The sequence below is a fragment of the Phyllostomus discolor genome, chromosome 6 (genome assembly GCF_004126475.2).
Source record: "Phyllostomus discolor isolate MPI-MPIP mPhyDis1 chromosome 6, mPhyDis1.pri.v3, whole genome shotgun sequence".
Taxonomy (NCBI): Eukaryota; Metazoa; Chordata; class Mammalia; order Chiroptera; family Phyllostomidae; genus Phyllostomus; species Phyllostomus discolor.
Window position 1 is genome coordinate 137,725,335 of NC_040908.2, and position 18,241 is coordinate 137,743,575.

General features: G+C 43.5%; 1 protein-coding gene across 2 annotated transcripts in view; it reads left to right on the forward strand.

Moving 5' to 3' along the window:
• NELL1 (neural EGFL like 1) overlaps window positions 1-18,241 on the forward strand; it is a 729,686-nt gene that overhangs the window by 65,608 nt on the left and 645,837 nt on the right. For both annotated transcript variants that reach the window (XM_028515811.2, XM_028515812.2), the window contains exon 3: window positions 5,285-5,435. In XM_028515811.2, coding sequence (XP_028371612.1) covers window positions 5,285-5,435 — 151 coding nt within the window. The remainder of the gene's footprint in view (window positions 1-5,284; window positions 5,436-18,241) is intronic.

The following is an 18,241-nucleotide window of genomic DNA, read 5'->3' on the forward strand; positions in this document are numbered from 1 at the left end:
ATCTTTTCTGACTTGAGCCCAATGATGCATCCTCCACGATGTCATTCCCAGCCTCCAAGGCCCTCTCTTTCCTTTGCGCATTGCCCTACCCTACCCATTGTCTCCAGGCAACTAACTGTCTTGCTTTTGGAGCTACCCTTGACGTCAGAAACTGTATTTTTACCTTCATTTCCCGGGAGCCCAGTGCGGTGCCTGGCACACAAATATGTGTTTGTCGACCATGAAAGTCACCACCTTGCTCACCCTAGAAGTCAGGGAAAAGAGAAATGAAGCTGCTTGCATGTTAGAGAAGCATGTGAGTGCCATCATTTGTTTTCTTTCCTTCTCTACTCTTCAGGCTCCTCCCTACTTCACCCAACACTTTCTTGCTGATGCTCAATCATCACATTAGCATTTTTAGTGTCTCTTGAAAAATGACTAGGTATAGCTGGTTCATCCCAGGAAACAAAGGGCATTTAACCCTCACTGCTGAGTGAGCACTTCTTAACAAGATTATGCAAAAATAAGTATTTGGAACTACATTATTTCCCACCCCCTTTTTAAAAATATGAAATGTTTGCTGTAAGTAGTGGTTGTGTGGGAAGTTACTGCAATGTAATAGGAGCCTTCGAGTGCTCTCCCAGAGGTTACGGAGCAAAAATCCTCATAAACAGACTGAATTCACATGCTTGCATCGTGTGGCTGATAAAATCCATTTCAAAACATCCAAGAGGAAGCAAGGGAAAGAGAGGGAGTAGAATGACACGCTTAGCGCAGGGTACAAGTGGGCGTGGGGGAGGATGGAGACCCTGCTGGATTCCTGGCTTGTCTGTTGTTCGTGGGTTCCTTCTTTCTCTCCCTCTGCTCTGTCAGCTTTGTTGCTGATGCTGTGGTTCCATGAACTGGAGCTGAGGTTTAAATAAAGGGGGTACAATACAGATAGAAATTTACTGCCTGAATTAAAAAAATCTCTTCCCATTCACCTTAGACCATAATACATCCCAGAAAAGCATTTTTGATTACTAGTCCATGAGTTGCAACTGGCAGGTCAGCTTGAGGGGGATCTATGGGGTGGGGCAGGAAGTAAAAAAAAAGGGGAGGGGATCCAGAGGATGGGCGGTGCCTGGAGCCAACTTGCTTTCTCTGTTGGAGATACTAGGGCGAGTACGTCTGCCAACAGCTGTAGTTCATCGGTTAGTTTGGTGATTAGCGGTGGGTTTTATTTAGCATTCCTCAGAGTGCATGTGGGGCCACCATGGGAGGGGAATGGTGTTGGATTTGGGGATGACATAGCTGTCATTCTGGAGGTGGCATGATTTGTGCATTGTGACTTGGTCTTCCCACTCCTTTCTATTTATAAGGAACACTCTTATTCAGTCCTCTTTATCTGTGTTCAACACATTTATGTGCCATTTGTTCCATCTTTATTGAGCACGTTTCACAGGTTTCTAACCTGCTATCTGCATTTACCATGTCCTGTGAGCTTTATCCATCCCACTTGTTTTTCATGTTCTCTCTCGCAGAACTGAATATTCTAAAATACAGCCAATATACATCACAGAGCTTGGATATGGAAGTGTAGCATTCACTATAGGTTCCCAGTGGCTGCTCTTTTAACTCCAGGAAAAAGGCAGGCTACTGCAAAGTAGGTGACATGTTACTATTTTCAATAATTGATGACTGTGTATTTATGTTGACCTGGAAAATCAGAGGAGAAAAAATTGTAAAATTTGGGTATTTAGTAGATGGAAAATACCCTCAGTACCCTATTTTGCTGTGCAGGGTTAACATGATTAACGGGCAAAGTGGTGAGACTAGGAAAGAAGGTGGAGATCATGGGGGTCAACCCTCTCAGTGTTCGGATATGGAGGGGAGGCTCTGAGAGGGGAAGCACCTCATGCCAGGGGCCATGGCGTGGTCTCCGCCCCACGCAGAGTGGTCCTCAGTCCTTTGAAACCTGGTCCGGTTTTCTTGCCGCGGTACTGTAAGAAGTGGAATTACTTTCTTGTGCTCTTTTAGTGGCTGAATTATTGTCAACATTTACTCAAAAGAGCTTTTCTGAAAGTGAGAATGCACGTAAAGACTCAATGTATCAAAATAGATGTTTTTTTTTTACATCTCGCTCTGGTGAGTGCTAATGGAGTCTTTACTTCAATGTGCCAATCATTTACGAAGAGAAATGAGAGAAGCCGGCCAAGGGAATGCTCTGCTGCCGGGAGGGGTGGGGGACCAGCAGTGTGGTGGGACTGCACCAGGCCCTCAGGTGGGGTGTCCTGCAAAGAGGGGGCTGCATTGGTGCTGAGCATCATTTTCTTTAATTCCATAGCTGCTGGCACTTTGGAAGTACCCATCTATCTCCTAGTTTTCCCAATGATGTCCCTATATTCTGACTAATATTTGTGGTTACTTGAGGGAACAATGTCAGAATGACAGAAATAAATGGAAATACATTAACTCAGTGAGTCTTGATTGGATGCCTGTTTTCTGCCAGGCACTGAGAACTGTAGTTACCACAGTGAATAGAGAAACGATGCCAGTCTTCAGGGAGTTTATAGCCTAGTAGGGAAAGAAAGGAAATAAAGTAAGAAACATGAAATAAGATTATGATATAAGGAAATAATAAATTGATCCCAATACATATATTATGATAAGTGATATGGAGAGAATAACCAGAGTGGCACCTTAGACATTTGCAGATGGCCTGCTTTGGAGGAACTGACCAGGAGGTTGCATTTCCTGGAGGTGGGGCTGGAACGGGAGGAGCCAGGCAAATGAAAAGAGTACTGTGGGCAGCTCCTCTCTCAACCAAGAAGAGTATGATGTCAGGTGGGAGAGGTAAGCAGAAGTTAGTTTGTGTTACCCTGCTGGCCACGCTAAAGAGCCAAGATGTTATCCTGGGAGCCGTGGAAGGAATTAAAAGGTTTTAAGCAGGAAATTGAAGTGATTCTGACTTATGCTTTCAAAAGAGCTCTTTGCTGTGTGGAGAGTGGGAAAGAGAAGGTATTATGGAAGCAGGGAGACAGGAAGCTATTGGGGTACCCTAGGGAGATATGGCAGGTTGGGCAAGGGTTTGAAGAGCGAAGTTGGGAAGAAGTACACAGATTCCACACACAGGGCACCTCCTGACTTGCTGTTGGATTGGATAGGGAGCGTGGCCGAAAGGGAAGAATCAAGGACCCTTTTTGTTTTCTTGGCTTGAGACACTGGGTGGTCCATCTACTAAGACCAGAGACTTGAGGGGGAAGCTCCTTTGGAGGGCTGAGGGGAAGAACAAGAGCTCTGCTGTGGTCATTTGCAGTTCAACATGCTTATTAGACATTCACATGGAGATACTAAAAAGGATATTAAATATATGAGACTGTGGCTTAAGGGAGAGGTTGAGGTTGCAGACATAAATTTGGGGGTCATTGGCTATGGAGCTGGATGATATCACCTAAGGAGAATTGAAAGAGCGATGAGAAAACCCATAACCAGTACGGAGTTTATACCTCCTTTCCCCAGCGGGCACTGCTTATGAATCTTGGCTTTGTTTTCACTGGGCCCAAGCCTCAGAATCCTCTGAGCTCCCTGGGCAGCCTCTACCAATCATTGGCTTCCTAACTGGTGACTAAAGAAGGAAATAGTAAAGAGGAAAACAAAAAAGTAAACATGTAAGTTAACCTCAAGAGCCAAATGCTTTTTTTCTGGCACTGAATTCTAGGTGGAATTTATCACGAGGCTCGTTGTCTAGCAGTGATGATAAAAACAATGCTAACAAACATTTGTGGATGAGCCGTTATTTACAACAAAGTGGTTTATTTATACATTTAGTATGTTTTGAAAATCATCCCAGACCGTCTTTGGCTGGGATTTTGTAGAAGGTGTAGAAACACTCTCTAAGTGGCTCTGTCATCTCAGCCCTTGACCAAAGCAGACAGCATGCCCCTTACAGTACAGCAGTGAAGGTCTTCTTTTCCAGGCAGGTTCATGCTGGTCGAGTGTCCTGCCTGGGTGGGTGCCTCCATGGGGGAGGACCAGCCCTCATGCCATTCAAAGCCAGACTTCCGCAGACGGTAGACTGTGGTGCCGACTCGAAACAGCTACACAGGGGATTACGGAGGGTCAAGCTCAGGAGGCCCTGACTAATCACCTAGTCCACACCCTAATTTTGTAGATGGACAGACTGAGCCCAAACCAAGGTCAAGAATTCAAGGGTTTCTTTCGGTTAAAAGACCCTCTTCAGGATGAGGTTCCTGAAGGTCATCTGTAGGTCTGTGGTGCTGCTTGGACAATGCAGCCTTTGAAGTTCTGTGGTTTTCCAAGGCTCTCCCTGCTGCTCAGGAGAAATAACCAAGTAGTTTTATGGTCAGTTTGATGTGGTCCGGGAATGAGAGAAGGCCCACCAAACCCACCTGGGGTGTTCATTTGTCATTCTTTGAACAGTTTTCTCGAACTCATCTCCCTTGGTGCCCACTCTCTGATGCCAGCAAGTGTAGTGTAACATGAAGGAGATAATGTCCAGTTTGTTATGATGAAGGTGAGTCTGAGTGTGACATGGTGAATGTCTCTCATTCTGCAGATGTTGCAGAAAGGTTCTGGTCCAGGAGCAGGACTGGCCTGACTCCCAGACTTCTAGCACTGCTGACCTGGCCTGGGCTTTAGTAAATGTTTCATGAGGAAAGTCACCCACTGCATGTTTATAGAGTGACTTCAGGCATGTATACGGACCACAAAAAATGTATTTATTCTTTAAGCAAAAGCCGAGTTGTCTGGCATTATTAGTGCTAGTGAATCTCTGTGGGGTACAAAGCAAGGGCAGATTTCCCAAGATGCATTGTGGTGAGAGGAGTCCACGGGAAAAGAGGAATTGGAATTTGCGGGGTGATGTTTGGATCCCCCTAGACTCCTGATTCTCTGAAGTTGGCACCCCATTTATTTGACTGGCCCTCAGCTTATTCACAGCAACTTAATCGGTTTGCAGCAGGCCAGATTGCTCAGGATCCTGTCAGAAGATCATCGGCCAGTGGTGAACCTGTCACTGACAAGTGGGCACCGTGGCAGAGATGGCATTTCTGGGTTCTTCACTGAATGAATGTGGCTGTATGGAGGGGTGGATGGCATCTGGAAATGAAAAGAATTGACAACAAGGAAAAATGAAAAAATACAACCTGGGCGCTTTGAATACAGTATTTTTAACAGTACATCTTTTCTCCTTTTCCTCCTGCTGTTCCCTGTCCTTTCTTTCCTTTTGTATTGTTTCTTCCCTCCTCCTTCTCCTCCCTTCTTCCCCGCTCCTGTTCCTCCTGCTCTTCCTTCTCGACTCTAGATACCGAGAGAGAGATCCATGCAGCCCCCCACGTGAGTGAGAAATTAATCCAGCTCTTCCGGAACAAGAGCGACTTCACGTTTTTGGCCACGGTACAGCAAAAGCCGTCAACTTCAGGAGTGATACTGTCCATTCGCGAACTGGAACACAGGTGAGAAGACTCTACCCTTTTTGAAAATCTGCTTAGAACGAATGGACCACACAGAATGTCTTGGAATTTAGAGGTTGTAGCTCTGACAGAACATTTAGCAGCTGAGGCCCCGTTTCTGTCAAACATATCATCAATACATTTACTTTGCAGTGGGAGTGTGCTTTGGGCCAGGCGGCTCTCCTGTTTGCTCTCCACTCCTGAGAGTCTCCCTTACCCACCTTCCATCTGCTGGGAGGCCTGGTCATATAAAGCCACATTCTATCCATCACATTTAGGTTATCAGACAAGTTCATTTTACTAAGGATTTATCATGTAGATTGTGCTTGACACTGGAATTATTAAAGTGAATAATGCAGGATTTTTATTCTAAGGATCACAGAAGCTAGTAGGGTAGATGGACAGATACATAGCAAAGTATTATAGATGCAGTGCTAATAATTTGTGTTTAAGAAATAAAGGTGATAGCGGTTAATCCTAGTAAGGGTTGTGGGAAGCCATGAAAGGCTTCAGGAAGGATGAGGGGAAAAAGTGAGTAGATATTTGACAGGCTGAGTGGGAAGGAGTGAAAGAGTGGAAGAACAGCATCCTAGAGACAGGGAGGTGGGTAAGAACAGTGGTACCTAACACTGTTTGGAGCGCTGATAAGTGCCAGGCATTGAAGTAACATTTTCCACTGAACTCATTAACCACTTAAATATTTTAACTATTGTAAGTGAAATACTGTAGGTGTTTTTGGGGATGTGAATTAATTTGAGGCTTTTTAAATTTTCTTAATGCTCTGGACTGGTTTAAATATAAAGGTAATGCCTCTTTTATAAATGTTTCTGATAGAATTAGCATAAATATATTATGGGCTAATTTGATTTTGGGGAGGCTGGAAAATCTTTTATTATTGAAAGTGTTCATTTTTTCTGTTTCTTTTATGTTGTTATTCTATTAAATTAATTTTGAACTGTTCTTTGGATCAACTTATATTTTGCCAAGTCATATATTTCATTAGGTTTGCATTTTTGAGGCAAAGAGTCAGACATTATGCTGTTTTACTTAATAATATTTTTATACTTGTGGTTATATTTTTTAAACTTGTAATGTGAAATATATGTATTTTCTTTTTTTCTTGGCTAGGCTCATCATGGGATTGTATAATCTATTGTTTTTTTTTCCTTTAATGAAACAATTCTTAGTTTTATTGATCAAGGTTACTGTTTCTCATTTTAAATTTATTGATTTCTGTTTTTTACCTCTTCAATCATCTCATTGATATTTTTACTAGCTTCTTAAATGTTTGTTTTCAGTATTATTTTGTTCACTGAATGCTTTATATTTTCTTGTGAGTATTGCTTTGAATACAGCCCATTAATATTGCTATGTTTTCATTTTCTGTACTTTCTTATAATTTTAAATTTCAGTTTGGTATCCCTTTGATCCAAGTTAGGGGATTTAAAAAAAATTTCAAGGTGATTAAATTAAAAATACTTAATGGATTACTTCTGGTTTTATTTATAGACATCAAAATGTGCTTGTAAGCCTCCTAGACTTTTGAGTTTGCGGAACATTTTATTTTGAAATAGAGTTCTTGCTGAAATGGTGGTCCTGTAACATGCTCAATAGTTTAACCTCAGGACTGGGTGGTGTTCGTGTGTGTAGATACACAGAGATACAACTTTGCATGCAGTACTTTTCAGTTATGTCAGTTGGCTCCTATGCATATGTACTCTACTTGAATTATGGTGTTCTGAGAGAGGCAGACTAATAGCTTCTACCATGATAAGAACCTTGTCATATTCTCCTGGGGCATGTGGAGGAGCCAGGCCAGCCCAGATACGTCATGCATTAGCTGTACCACCTTTCACTGCCCAGGACAGGGAATCTGGCCTGGTGGTGGGTGATGGATGAGGGACCATGGACATTGCAGGAGCTAGGCAGTTTTGGGATATTTCCTTTTCAGTCTGTACCCAAATACATAAGAGTAGCATGGATAAGAGACTTGATCACAAAGGCTTTTTTTTCTCCCAAGTAAGTACTCTTGGACCCATGGTATGTACTCAATAAATAAATATCGAATGTATAGGTGATTCATTTTTCTCCATCTCTGGTTAGGACTGCTCAGAAATTCATGACCACTTTCAAAGGTTCATGTGGAATAGGTTGTCTCAGGCACAGGTGTGGCCCTGGAAACACTACAGTGGACGCTGCGCAGGCCAGTGCAAAGGGCAAAGGTGTGGATATCTGGAGACCGAAATAAATAATACTTTGAGATTTTTGTGAGGATTAAAAGTATTTTCAAAACACCTAGTGTAATTCTTGGCACAGAGTGGGAACACAATAAAAGAAGCCATTTTAGTTTAAATTGAAATAAAAAAAGCCATGGTGGTGGCCGTGGTGGTGGCCTAGATAGTGATGGTGACACAGACATTTGATGTTGACATTTGGGGCTGAGGGAAAACAGGATGCTGAGGACTGGCCAGATAGGCAGCAGTCCCTTTCCCTAGTTCAGTGGTTAAAGAGAAATGGTGTATGAGGGGGGACCTGAAAAAACCCAGAATTATCTTTTGGAGGTCAGGCCTCTTGTAGTACAGGATTCCCCCACTAGTTGAGTGTCCTAGGAACCCAGCTGTATCAGTGTACTGGCTGGTGTTGTGAGAGGCTGTGTTTGGCTTCAGTGAAAGTTTTTCTTTGAAGACTCTAATGCATTTGCCTGTTTCATGATGGGTGATTTGTGAACACACCTGCCCACACCAGGCTGAGTGTTCAGCAGTTTTTGACCAAAAACAGCATGACCCCATGTGCCCCACCCTCCTTATTCACCTGATCTTGTTCAGAATGACTTTTTTTTTATTTCCCTGGATGATAAAAGTCCTCAAAGGGAGTGGTTTCACTGATGTGGAAGAGGTGAAACAAAAAATGGCAGGAGCACTACAAAGCATTAAAATTGATGAGCTCAAGACCTGTTTTGAGTAGTGGAAAAATATGTCTTGATAGGTAGGTGTATTGCATCAAATGGAGAGTACTTTGAAGGTGACTGAAGTTTAAGCATGTAAGAATAAATACACAATTTTATAAATAAATTCCAGGGTTATTTTGGGTCCCCCCTCGTATATAACCCAGATTTCCTAGTGGCATTCAATCCCGACAGTTCCCCTTTGCTGATGAGCGCAGTGGGGACGGTGCTCCGGATCCCAGCCGCCGTGTGCGCCACGGAGAGTGATCATACAGCTGCCTTCCCCAAAGCTGCCATCCAGAAAAACTGCACTTACAGTTTCTGAAATCATTATTTCCAGTTTCTGCTGGGCTTCCAGCTGTTCTCAGACAGGGCCATTGTTGAATTAATGGCACAAGAGTCCCTTCAGTGGCTGTGGCAAGTTCCCTTCTGGGCAAAGGCAGACATCTCATGCTCGGTGGGGGGCCAGCAGCCAGAGGTGCGTCAGCGGAGAGGCTGGGCTTCCTTAAACCAGAGTGCACTTCTCAGCACCTCAGTACCTGTGCACTTCCTACTGAGGAACTGAGCTGACTGAGTTTCCATGGATATCTTAAGTAAATAGATGAATGAAATGAAAAACTTAAGTATAAAGATGATCGAAAAACATACCTAGAGGTAGTAATTAAAGTAGGCTCTTATGTAATGGAATGGGCACTCCTATTCTCATCTATGTTTCTAATTTGATGGATTCTTGTTGTTACTGTATCAGTAGAGCACATTGGAGAAGCAACAAAGGTGAATCTGTCTTGCTGAACTATCTTAATGACATTGAAGATTTAATGTTTATTTTTTGTAATTCAAGTGCGCTAATATAGGGCTTTGTTAAAATGCAAAGCTTAATTAACATAGATTATATCCAATTGAACATTCTGCCAGTATATGCAACTTCATAAGATATAATGGAAAACCTTGAATTTTCAATTTTATTCCTACATGACAGATAAAATTAAATCCAAGCATGAGAGAGGAAGCTGAAATCTAGACGCTCAACAAACGTCATTTCCCCTCTTGTGGCTTATTTTGGTATTTCTTACTTCTTCCCCCAAATCCTCAGGAGTGAAAAAAGTAGATTTGCTGACCTTCTGACCCAGTTGAAATGGTAATTAGGTTTTTCACATCAAGAAGTTGTTACAGACAATCCAACATAATGGGTTGTCGTGATGAAATACATTTGGTAACTGTGCAGGTTTACCTTTCTAATTATGGATTGCTTAAACTTATGTATAAATAATTTGGTACTGTCAGATAATGCATTGAAGAATATCATAATGGGTAGGTGGTGACGTGAGGGAGGAATTCCAGAAGAGTTCTATGTGGTTTGATAAAGCCAACCCAAGAAAGAACTTTTTTCTTGGGTGACTAACAGTAAGGAGACTGACTTTGGGTGGTAAACACACAGTGCAATATACAGGTGATGTATCATAGAATTATACACTTGGAACCTATATAATTGTATAACCAATGGCACCCCAATCAATTTAATTTTAAAAGACAGTACATTTCCAGAAATTGACTCTCTTACAAACATTTTGAAGTTTCATCTCTTTCTTGAGGAGATGTAGTATAAGCTTATATAGTTTTAAAAGTAGATGTTTTCTGTTGTTAAATTGCTTACATTTAGGAAGGAAGGGAGCAAAGTTGAAATTGGAATCTTGTCCTAATGCAGATCTATTCATGCTGCTTTCAAAGTATACAAATGGTCCCCACATTCTAAACATAAATGGAGAGGCTTCAGATATAGAACTATGCACTGATTAGCCTGGAGCTGCCTTATCAATATTCAGGAAACAGCCATGAAATCCTACCCAAAGTCATGTGTGGTGGTAGATGCTGGGTGATAATTGTAAAGCAAGAGGTGCTAGAGAAACACCACCATGTATGGCTGGTGTCATGCTAGGAGGAATACAGGGAGCACAGAGCAGGGACCTAGCCTTGTCCAAAGAAACTGAAAATCCTTCCACTGAGACGTATGCTTATTAGGCAAAGGGGAGTAAGTAGAAGTGGGCCAGGAGAAGATGAATGGGAGAGGGCTGTGGATGCATGCATCGTGAGTGAGGCGACGAGAGATGGAGATCATAGTGCACTGAAAGAACTGAAGGAAAATGCCATGTTGTTGGAGGGAGGGGGGTACCTAGGTAGAGAATGAGGGGCAAGGTTTGGCAAGAAGTGAACCTGGAGGATCAGGTAAGAGGCCAGATTACGAATGGCTTTATCATCGATGCACTGGGGGTTAGCCTTTATTCCAAGGGCAATTGGGAACCATGAAAGATGTGAATGAAGGTGTGGCCTGATTAGATTTGTGGTTTAGAAGATCACACTGGCTGCTTAGTGGAGAATGGTGTGGAGAGCACAGCATTGGAGCCAGAGGACTAATTGGGAGGTTGCTGCCACTGACTGGAACCTAGACTCTAGTTCAGAGGGTGAGTCCTGGACTAGGCCAGATAGTGATGGTACAGATGGGGAGCAGATGGTTGAGAGATAATTAGGAGATGGAGTGAGCTGATTGTAGTTCTGTCTGGCATGTTGGAGGGTGGAGAGAGAGGAGTCGGGGTGATGCTCAGGATTCTGGACAGGCTGCGGGGTGGTGCTGCTCCCCAAAAGCAGAGTGGGGTGGTCCGTGCCACAAAGTGCAGTTCCTTGAATTTACTTTGTTCAAGGTTCTAGTTGAATAAATGAACCAAAATAGAGAGCAACTGAAAAGGGTTGTAAAGGATGGGAAATACTTGCAAGTGAATGGGACCTCTTACTTTTGGATGGAGGCTTTTTCCTGAAGAAGGAAGTGTGCAGAAGCTGAGAATGTGCATCATCTAGAGATGCTTCCAAATGCTAGGAGACAGGACACCTGGGATGTGAGTTTCCCTCACTTTCCTCTTTCTGCCCAGGAGAGCACAGACATAGCAGTGTGCATAAGAAAGTAATTTCTGGACAGAAATGGAAAAAAATGGAAGGATCTCATGTCAAGAAAATGAGGTGTTTTTTTTTAGGGACACACTAAATAACATTTAAATCTTCATCAGAAGTGAGGCTATTCAGGTGACTTTTGACCTTAACTGAAGACAAGAAGTATCATGGCAGTAGAGTGTAATGTTTTGGGCAAATTGCTCGTGCTTGTGTACATGCATGTAAGATATTGGATTGCCTAATGTTTTAGAAATGGAAAGATAGCAAATGTAGCCATTAGCCTTTACTTTCTAGTAAAAAAGTAAAATCTCATTAATATTTCACAATTTCATTACTATTTATGCATAAAATCATTTAAGTTCAGTGGAATTCTTCTGGAGAATTAAAAAAAAAACCCCCTGTCTTCTTTGACTTTCTTTGAAATTCGTAGTGGTGAGAGACCAGCATACATGGGCAATGTTTGGTTCTGGAGAGAGAAATGTGGAGAGATGAGCCTCGTTACTGATGAATGCTAGATTTACCCCCCCGACTTGTTGGGTACTAGGTGCAGGGCACCCCGGACTGTCAGTCCATGGGTGAGGGTGGTACAGTGCTGGGATGCTGGGCTGGAGTCAGCAGCCATGGGCTCCAGTGTCTGCTCTGTCAGTGAATACCCAGGAAGCCATGGCCACACCCCTCCCTGTTCCTCAGTTTACTTATTTGTTAAATTGGAATTCCTTCATTTTAAGGTACTAATCGGTATTGGACATTAACCTTTTGGTAGGCACATTGGTGGATTGTGCAGGGTGAAGAGGACACGCAAGGGACCCGTCCTTAGGCAGCTAGCATTCTAGTGGGGCGAATCAAGGATGCATATGGGTACAATTAAACCAAATGATAAATGTCATGCAGGGCAATAAAGCAGGGACAAATGGAGAAGATAGGCCAGAGAGGGAGGGACACTTGAACTGGGTCTAAGAAAGAGCCAGCTATGAGGACATCAGAAAGACGGGTGTCCAGGTAGAGGAGAAACTAAGCAGGACCCAGGCTGGTGGGCTCAGGGGATAGATTGAGGGATGGTACGCATGGAGCTTTGCAAGTTGAAGGCTTGGAGAGCAGTGGTTCAAGGTGAGATGCCAACGGTTATCGCTGCCTTGACAATTTTACCTTGTGAGAGAGTGCTTCCTAAGTGACAGCATGTGATATTTACATAGGCTTTATCCTTTCAGGTTCAAAATCACCTACCAAGCCCCAACTATGTGTAAGGAAGCTCGTCCATCCATCAGCATTGTTCCTTGGAAATCAAAATAATTTCTTAATTTGTGAAACTACAGCAATTACATAAATGAACAAATAAACTCAATTGTTTTTTTTTAAATTGCCTAGATTTGCATCTCCACTTTTCATCAATGGAGTTGGTTGCCAGTAATCATACTCTGGTGGGACTGATTTGACAGTTCATCATGTGAAGCATTACCATTTCATCTGGAGACACCAGAACCAGGGTCTTCTAGCCAGTAATAGCCTTCCTTGAGCGGTGGAAGGCCTCACCCCCAAGGAGACAGGCATGACACAGAGGTGGAGAAGTATGTGGAGTGGGACTGAGCTGCTGTGGACAGGGGCTTGTGGGTGGGGTGCAGCCTGCAGGGCGAGAACTGCAGAGATTTGGGGGGTTGATGCTGGTGGGCTGCTGATGGAAGGAGGCCTTGCAGGATTTGTTAATGAGCATGGCCTTTGTGTTGTCAGATAAAGGTTGAAATTGCAGGCCTACACTTGGCTTGTAGAAGTTTTATTTGGCTCATATTGAAATGGTCACCACGATATTTTTCAACTAAACATTTTAAATCATGAATTAGTTGCCAACATTTAAATAGGATAATCTGGCCTAAAATCAGCTTTCCAGCCTGTCTTTTACATGGGTATAAAAATTTCACTTTTCTCCTAACTGAATAATAATAATAAAATAATGACAATAACAACCCTAGCAACCAATGCATGGCTTCACAGCGATAGGGAGACAGTCAGAAGAGCTAGTGGCAATCTGCAGAATGCATGTCTTGGGAACATGGAATAAATGATCTCTTTCTGGATGTTGTATGTTCAATGTCTTGAGTTTGTCTTGATTCAAACCAGCAAGTGGTAGGAATGCTCTGTTGCTGTTTCCAGCATTCAGGACATGACTGTGCACTTTTTAAAAGAGCAAATGAATTCATTTGGTCCTGTTTGACTTCAGCACTGTTCACAGAAGAATATTGGGCTGGACGTGGGAGCCGTTGGTCTGGCTGCCCTTATTTGGTGACAGCTTTCAGGCTGAATTTGCCCTTCTCCTGACACTCGAAGGGGGAGGCACAATTGACTGCTACCTAGAATGTGCCAGATACTTGACATCATTACCTTATTTTGTCCCCATCACAACCAAGGTTAGACAGGTGTTGTTTTTCTGTCTTTGAGATCAGGATGCTGCTGCCGTTGAGGGTGAGTAATTTATCCAAGGTTATGCAGGTAGGAAATGGCAGAGCCACAGTACAAAGCCCAAGTCTGAAGCATTTGAAATATGACCCAGAAGGGTGCTTAAGGGTTTTGACCCAAATCCTTATTTTTACATCTCGTTTTCGCCCACTGGTAAGGTTCATGTGAGCAATTGCAGTTTCGCTGAGTTGGATGTGTAGAGATTGATGTAATTCTAGTCTGACTCAGGGCACACGTTACTGACTGGCATGGGAGCACCCCCAGTAGGTTCCAGGGACCACTGGGCCTGCACAACAGTTTTGTAGAACAAGAGGTACGAGATGAAATACACTAGAGAAAGATGCCACTCTTTCTTGGAGAATCACAATTAATATTAGCATATTAAAGGCTCTTTAAAATCATGTAATAAGGTACCAGGCACTGTGTTAAGCGCTACAGAAGCATTGTTGCATCGAATCCTTACAAATGATGAAGTAGGTTCAATTATTATTCCCATTTCATGAATGAAGAAACAAGCATAGAGTGTTGGTTGCTTTGTCAGGGGTGAGCCAACTAGTGAAATGATGGACAGCGGGCTCCTCAGCACACTGTCTTAGCCAACACATTGTGAAACTTGCTTACCATAGCATTTCCCAAACGTACATTTGTCATGCTGTGCTTTGGGGAGCATTATTCAACATCATTTGTTTGAACTAGCATTCTAACAAACAGTGGGAACTGTGCATACAGCGTTGATTCGAGGCTACTTGGGCTGTTTGTCTAGAAAGAAGTAGTTTGGCGCATCTTGGAACCTTGAACACGGTGGAATGAGTGAGGGCACCAGGGAACTGGCAGTAAGAGGCCATGCGAGGCTTGATGGGGTGAGCCAAGTTCAAGTGTCTACTTAGCAACTGGTGCTCACACTTTGCCTTTCAGTGGTGGGCAGTGCCTGCTGAAAAGGCAGTTGTCTGAATGCTCTGAAGGGGTCCAGCGCCCAGCCAGGTTTTGGTGGTGTACTGGGGGCAGTGCCTGCCGTCCTCTCCACCTGGCAGGGCTCAGAGGTGGGGAGCTGGTGCTGGGCAACTGCGGTATCTGCTTATGAATTGTCAGATGAGACTTCGTAGATTGATGAAAAGTTTCAGATGGAGGTAAGATGAATCGTTCCTGAGCTGTCTCGTTGATGAAAAACACAACTCACGGGCTTCGCTGTTGTCATATTCCCTTAAGCCAGAGTGGATCCCAGAAATGGGCGAGTGGCTGGTAAAATTCAGATACTTTACAGTTGAGGAAAGCCATGAAAATTTATAAGAATCTTTTCCCACTTCTTTTTGCAAAAGCTATGAAATATGGTCAGTGTACCAACTGCATGGGTTTGAAATAACTTCCCTTTTCATCTTTCAGAGTCCCCGGGGGACTCCCAGAGTTAGTGACTAGGGCTCTCTGGTGCCTCAGCCACGAGGAGAATAGTCCCCTGGGTCCCCTGAGCTCTGTCTGGGACGACTGTGCAGGAGGGTCTGTGGTGGGTGTTATTAGAGGGCGAGATGAGGTTTTCAATTCACACTGTAGTGGCCATGGAACTTGAACCCTGTGACAGTATATTCAATGCCATTTTGATGGCCCGGGAATTCTGGCTACAGAAATTTTGAGCAGCCTTTTTCAGTCATCACTCTTGGTGCTCGGTTGTGTTTGGAAGACTAAACAGATTAATTGTTGATGTCTGTGCTTGGAGGACAGTGTTGTTTGTGAATAAAGCCTGAGGTAAGGTGGCTGTGGGCACACACAGAACTTAGGAGGCCAGTCCTTTCCTGAGAAAGATCGGCGGAAGGCTGTCAGTGCTGCGTGCCCAGGTGTGACTGTGGCTGGTTCAGTGACTTCTGTCAGTTGTGTGCTCTCCTTTCCTTCTCTGAAGAGTTGCTAAACACCTTTCATAAACCAAGTGCTGTGTTAGTTGGTGGGGAGGTGGAGATGAGCCTTTGGTTAGAAGATCCGTCACCAAATACAACACATGGGGAAAGAGTTATAGAAGGGGTGAGTCACATCCAGTTGCCCGTTTGCTCAGCACCCTTTGATTACTTCCCCACGGATTCAGTACAAAACCCCAATGCTTTACCATGGCTATAAGTCTCTCTGTGATCCGGCCCCTGCCTGCCCCTCTGATCTCATCTCCTGCCCCTCCTTCACTGTCACTCAGCTCGGCCATGGTGGCCTCCCTGCTGTTTCACATACTTGTCCAGCTCCCTCTTGCCTCTGTCCCAAGTCTTTTGTGCTCATGTCTGTCACCTAAAGACACCCTTTTCCTGCAGGATTCACTCTTTGCTTTGTTCAGAGATCCTTTTACGTGTTTACATCTTACTAGAAAAGCTTCCCTGACAGCTCCCTCTAAATTAGAGCCCTTCCCCTTCTCCTGCCATGCGCTGGCCCCATCAGCCTGCTTTATGTTTTTAAACTTGATCATCATCTTATACAACATATATTTTATTATTTTCCCCTCCTCCATTATATAAGCAACTCAGGAGCAGAAACTCTGGTTGTTCTGTTCGTTGCTATATCCCCAGCACCTTAAACAGTGCTTGGCACCATTCAGTATTTATTTTTATTATTATCTTTAATCCTGACCTGAGGACATTTTTCCATTGCTTTTTAGAGAGAAAGGAAGGGAAAGAGAGAAACATCAATGCAAATGAGAAGCATCGATTGGTTGCTTCCCGTATGTGCCTGGACCGGGGACTGAGTCCACATCCTAGGTATGTGCCCTGACCAGGAATTGAACCCTTGGCCTTTTGGTTATGGGATGATGCTCCAACCAACTGAGCCACACTGGCCAGGGCACCATTCACTATTTAATGAATGAATAAGAGAGGAAATAAGTACTGCTGAAACACAGAGAAGGAAGCCACTAACTCTTCAGGCAAAGTCAAGGAAGGCTTTGTAGAAAAGGTGGCATTTCACCTAGAACTTGAAGCATGAGTAAGAGTTTGCCTAGTAGATAGTGTGTGGGGAAGGCAGTTGAAGGGAGGGAGGGACTGAGAGTATTTCTGGGCGTGATAACAAAAGCCAGGCAAGGGGCATTAATCCTTCCCTCCTTCTACTCTCCTCCCTCCTCTGGCTGCCTCCAGCATACAAATTACGAGCTAGCATTATTTCTGGAAGAGTTTACCACTGAGCCTCTTGTCCTCCGGCTCCCACGCTACAGTGAGATGTGTCAAGTGCCTGATGGAGCTGAAGCGTGATTATGATGAGGTTGGGGAAGGGGTGGCTCTATTTATTCTAACGCAATGAGTATTAACAACTTATAAACAGCTTTTTATATGAAATATACAGGGGTTTCACAGCCTAGCAGAGGGACTGTTGAACATCTTGAATTGACTGTGGGGTAATAATGCCCATCTCCAAAAGGACTTGTTATGATTGTAAAATGTCCGACTATTTTCATGTGTTGAAAACTCAGGATGAGGTTCGATGTCCACTTGAGGCTTTTTCTCACTTTGATACTTGGAATTTTAATTGAGCCTTTGCAATTAATCTTTAAAATGAGATAATGTTCAAACACTGTGATTAAATATTTTAAAAGGGCAGCAATAACTTAGATACTAACAGGCTTAGCCTGGATTGTGTAGCAATTCACGTGTTGCTAATCTGAATACCAGGGCGGCTCTCTCGATTGTTTGCATGTTACTGGGGAACACATGCTTAGCAAATGAGGCTGAGCCATCAGAAAGCTCTTAAATACCCTCAGAGAGATGAGCTGAGGGCCTCTCTCTAGAGCTCTCTGGGTAGGCAGTGATAATAGGTCCAGATCTTTTGTGTTTTCCTGTTCTTTAAAAAACCATTGTATTGAGGTAGGATTGATAGATAAAAAGCTGTACATATTTAACATGCAACTCGATGAGTTTGGAGATAAGTGTATATCTGTGAAACCAACAGCACAGTTTGTAGCCATCACCTCCACAAGTTTCCTCCCACATCATTATTTTTATTATTAAATAATTTATTTGGTGTTTGTGTGGTAAGAACACTTAACATAAGATCTGTATAGCAGCCTTTTAAGTATATAGTGCAGCATCATTAACTCTAGACTCTGTGCTGTGCTGTTCTTTTCTTCAAAGAGGCTTACGTACCAAGGGTATTAAAGTGCTTAATCGGGTCACTGTGTTTAGTCAGGTCCACAGCGGGCTCATGGGTGGCCACAGGTCAGAACTGAGAGAGCCAAGTCAAGCTGGGAATGGACGGGAACAGGTCATGAGTTGGCAGCTGAGGCTATTCTGGGGGTCAGGGAGCATATACAAGTTGGATGAATAGGCAGAGTAATGGGTTGGAAGCCTAGCAGAAAGACTCCCAGGGATTGCAGAAGTTGAAAAGGTCAAGGTGAAGAGAATGGCTCAGTAAACTGGCTTAATCAGAACTCAGGGAGCGCTTGGGTAATAGACATCAAGCCCTCTTTGAAAGAAATCAAATAGTATAGTAGATGTAAGCCATTAGCAACAAGCTGATTTTATCT